This window comes from Ailuropoda melanoleuca, chromosome X (genome assembly GCF_002007445.2).
Source record: "Ailuropoda melanoleuca isolate Jingjing chromosome X, ASM200744v2, whole genome shotgun sequence".
Lineage (NCBI taxonomy): Eukaryota > Metazoa > Chordata > Mammalia > Carnivora > Ursidae > Ailuropoda > Ailuropoda melanoleuca.
Genome location: NC_048238.1, coordinates 81368224 through 81372737, shown reverse-complemented (window position 1 = coordinate 81372737; position 4514 = coordinate 81368224). Strand labels below are relative to the sequence as shown.

General features: G+C 36.2%; 1 protein-coding gene across 1 annotated transcript; it reads left to right on the top strand.

Moving 5' to 3' along the window:
* The first annotated feature begins 464 nt into the window (after positions 1–464).
* On the top strand, positions 465–2249 carry CT83 (cancer/testis antigen 83). The gene is made up of 3 exons (XM_011220829.1): positions 465–539; positions 1639–1732; positions 2062–2249. Exons 1-3 carry the CDS (start codon positions 465–467, stop codon positions 2247–2249), a joined length of 357 nt encoding a protein of 118 aa, XP_011219131.1.
* Positions 2250–4514: the final 2265 nt, after the last annotated feature.

Below are 4514 nucleotides of genomic sequence, written 5' to 3'. Positions count from 1 at the left end.
TTTTGAAATGAGTAATGGAGTGGTTGCAGCAAAGACAAAGATAACTTAAAAGAGAAAAAAGGAGGGACGAGCGCTTTTAAAATCTTGTATTTAACCAATGGATTTGGAGTCTGTATTTCTATCGTGTATCAACTTCCTGGACATCCTGACTGCCCCGGGTGTCTCTCACCGCCCTCTCTAACCACCTGACACCGCAACCAAGTAGGCCCGTGTGACAGTGCCCGCTTCTGGGTTTTACGTCATCAGGTTGTGACAGAGCAGCCTCACGTAGGTGCTCGATTGTGACGTCACACGCCCTTTGCGGTATATAATGCTGAAAGCGGACGCGTCTTCCAGCTGCACCAGGCAGTGTGGGACACTTGGCATCGTGGCCCGCGGCTTCCCTAGTCCGGGCGACTAGTGTCCCCCTGCTTCCCGACTGCCAGCCTCCGTGCCCGAGAAGAGAAAGAGGCGGAAGAGGAAACATGAGCATGCTGTTGCTTCTACTGGGCGGCATTCTGTTTGCTTTTCTGTATGTCTTCTGGAAAAGCCGCTTTCAGGTAGTGTGTAAGAGAAATCGGAATTAGACGAAGTTAGATGGTTCATGGTTGGGAGGTGTGTGACTGAGAGAGTAGAAAGATACTAAAATAGTAAAATAAGAGTAAGGGACGGTCATTTCATTCCTCTTTTGCAAGAGCCCCCATGTTCACCCCCACGCTTCCTTCTTATTGACCGATGACTGGGCAGCTGTGGTCTGCTGTCAAAAGCCCCAAGTCACTGAGTAATGTGGTCAGCTTTTCACCCGCTTGAAAAGTAGAGCTGAAAGTGCCCATTCCACCCCCACCTCCTATTTTAAGAATCTATATCTTATCTCTCTTCTCTAGCTTCTACGACCCCTTACGTTTGTTGGCCTCTTTTCTCCCCTGGTTTCAACCATCTTTATGACAGGTATTTGGGCTTTCACAAATAATTCAGGTCGAAATGTGCGTTTCCTGGTGATATTGAAAGCTGCAAGTGACTTTAGATCTTTAGTGATCCTTTTAGATTAGGATCAGGGTCCAAGTATAGACCGACTTTGCTAAGAAATGAAAGCCAAAGATATGACATTTTGATATTTAAAGACTACTTTCATGTATATATTTTTTTCAGTGTTTGGGAAGAACGTATTTCCAAAATCAACGTTGTTGTTTAACAGATTTTCAATCTCTAATTCTTAGGGGAGGACAGTCAGTTTATTTTGGTAACCAAGACTAAACATGTTATTTGGTAGTGCAGTCGACCCTTGAACAACAGAGGTTTGAACTCTGTGGATCTTTACTTTCTCTCTCTCTCTTTTTTTTTGATACAGTACTGCAAATGTATTTTCTCTTCCTTATGATTTTCTTAATAACATTTTCTTTCTCTAGCTTACTTTATTGTAAAAATGCAGTATATAATACATATACAAGATATGTGTTAATCGACTTATCTGTAAGGCTTCTGGTCAACAGTAGGCTATTAGTAGTTAAGTTTTGGGAGAGTTGAAAGTCATACATGGGTTTTTGACTGCACAGAGAATCAATTCCTTTAACTCCCCCCCACACCTTGTTCAAAGGTCAACTGTATTTGGAAATTGCTGAACTGAATAAACTACATATGCATGATTTCCTTCCCTTACAGAGCAGCGTTGGTGAAATGTCATCAAATTCGACTTCTCTTGCACTAGTAAGACCAACCTCTTCTACTGGGTCAACTAAGAGCAATACTGATAAGAGTCTTTCATTTTTTTTTTTTAGAAATTTATTTATTTTTTTTTAAAGATTTTATTTAGGGGCGCCTGGGTGGCACAGCGGTTAAGCATCTGCCTTCGGCTCAGGGCGTGATACCGGCGTTATGGGATCGAGCCCCACTTCAGGCTCCTCCTCTATGAGCCTGCTTCTTCCTCTCCCACTCCCCCTGCTTGTGTTCCCTCTCTCGCTGGCTGTCTCTATCTCTGTTGAATAAATAAAAATAAAATCTTAAAAAAAAGATTTTATTTAAAATCTTTAAATTTTATAATTTTATAATATAAATTTAATTATTTAAAATCTTTAAATTTTAAAGACTCTGATAAGAGTCTTTCAGTCATCAGCCTCTCTTGGGATATCTTAATTAACTCCCCACGCACGATAACTATGCAGAAGCGAATGTTGGTAAACCTCAGGATCATGCAATACAAGCTGGCTGAATTGGAACATTTCCTAGTTATCAAGGGTTTAAATGGTGCATTAGTTAACTGGAAATCTAATTAGAGAATGTAATGACAGTGGAGGCAATCATTAAAGGCACTGAGTGAATTCATTTGATTATATGTGTTTATACCAAATGAATTGTTGTTTAAAAGGGGAGGGGATGCCAAGTCAGGTACAAAATCCAGACATTTATCAATTCGCTTTTACTGACATTTAAAGAATTGATTACATGTTTCATATATTTATACATTTATATATTTTATATATACAAGTTTGACAAGTTTATGAACATATTTTACTGGGGAAAGAAAAGTACAGTAGAGAAAGAAACAGTTCTTAAGTTTTGTGTCAAAAAATAAGCTACAGCAAAAAAATGTAGTTGAGATATAGTGATTTCAATTTCACTCACATGTGAAAAAACAGTTTTGGTGTACAATATTGCAAATGTCTTTTGTATTAAAGTCAATGGGAATTGCTGGAACTCTTTCTGTTATACAGAATACTCTCTTACCACTGTCAAATCTGTAATAAGAGCTATCATTGAGCACCCTAAAATATACCAGGCACTGTTAAGATCTTGCTTTAGACACATGTGAAGATAGTCACACAAACTCTTTACTCTCTGTAGTCAGCTCTTGAAGGGGATTTCTTCCCCAGCACCCTCTCCTCCACCAATTTGATACTGTTTCATTAGAAATGTGCCTAAATCTTCCCTGAATTACAAGAATCACCTATAGAAAATGGCACACGTTTTTCTATTTGGTGGAAAATTGACACCTCAGCACCAAAATTTAACGATAGAATGCATGTAATATGGATTAAAACGAAGAAAAAGTATTTCTTAACTCTAGTCAGCCATCTCTTTCAAATATTTTATAAAATCCAGTGTAACTGAGGAATTAACAATCTATTAAAATTCACTAATGGCATTTGACTTACCCTCAAAATCCTCAGAATATCTAACACAAGTTCATTTTATGTATATGTACGTAGTTCACTGAGATTCTATTCACCTACCTTCATGCCCCTTCTCCCCAAAATAAATTAGCAGTATAAATTAAATACCTTAATCCCTTTCTCCTTTAATCGTCAGTCAAAAGGAAGAGGAAAGGGAATTTAAAATGTATCAGAAATTAAGGCTTAATTCTTGATTCCTTTTATTTCTCACTTGCTGAGAACAAAAAGCCAGAAGTAGTAGTATATGTGGTTCTCAAACTTTTTTGAGTCACAGATCCCTTTGGTATTCTTACGAAAACTCTAGACTCTCTCCCTAGAAAAATGCCTGTACACATTCACATAGAAAGATATTATGTATAATGTCAGTTTCATATATTCTCTGAAGCCCAGGTTAAGAACCTTAAGAACAGCCGAGAAGTTTCTTACATATTTAGGCAGTGTTCACTATCCTAGGCCGTGATGTTTAAACCAGTGGTCAATAATATCAATGTATAAGCCTATTAATGACACGTTTTCATTATCTTTTTTTAAAGGACACTGGGACATAGGACTTTCTAATTTGCCTTCCCTCATTCTTGACAAGTTTGACATGTTTATCTCCTTTAAGTGTGTATATAAGTTATCACCTGTTAAGTAGTAACTTACTCAAATAAGACAAAAATCATTTTCCTTGATCTATTAACAGTATATTACAATCATAAGATTTTAGATTTGATTGAAGCCATTTCCTCATTAGTATTTTGTCCCATGTTCTATTTGAAAATAAACCTAGATTTCAGAGAGTATAATGAACAATTCTTAATTTTGTGAAACACAGTAGAAATTAGGTGGGAGATATATTCTTGCAAGTATAACCTAAGGAAGACATTATATAGGGAAAGAAGTACTCAAAAATTCTGGATTCCGTTTTCTAGATTTATCATTTACTGGCCATGGAATCCTTATTTTTCTGTCTTATTTCATTAGTTGTAAGTAAAGAACATAACCGCTATGTTCACATAGAAAAAGAGACCCATAAATACATGAAAATTTTAGATATATTTGGATTAAAAGTATTAAACTATAGTGCTCATATACACAGTCCCCATTTTTTCACATATGTATAGCATTTCTAGTTAAATGAGGCCTTCAATTTTAACAATTTCTTTTAAATATACTGATTTATTTTCCCCAGCTTTATGGAAAAGAAAGATTGTATATTAAGAATATATAAGCAAATAATATTTTAAAACTTGTATAATAGAAAATATAACAATTTTCTAAACAACTGGCTCAAAATAAAGTCTTCAGTATCCTAGAAAAATATGGTAATATTTACAAAAGTGTTACTGTGACATAGAGACAGCTATGTATGTGTTATACAGATAG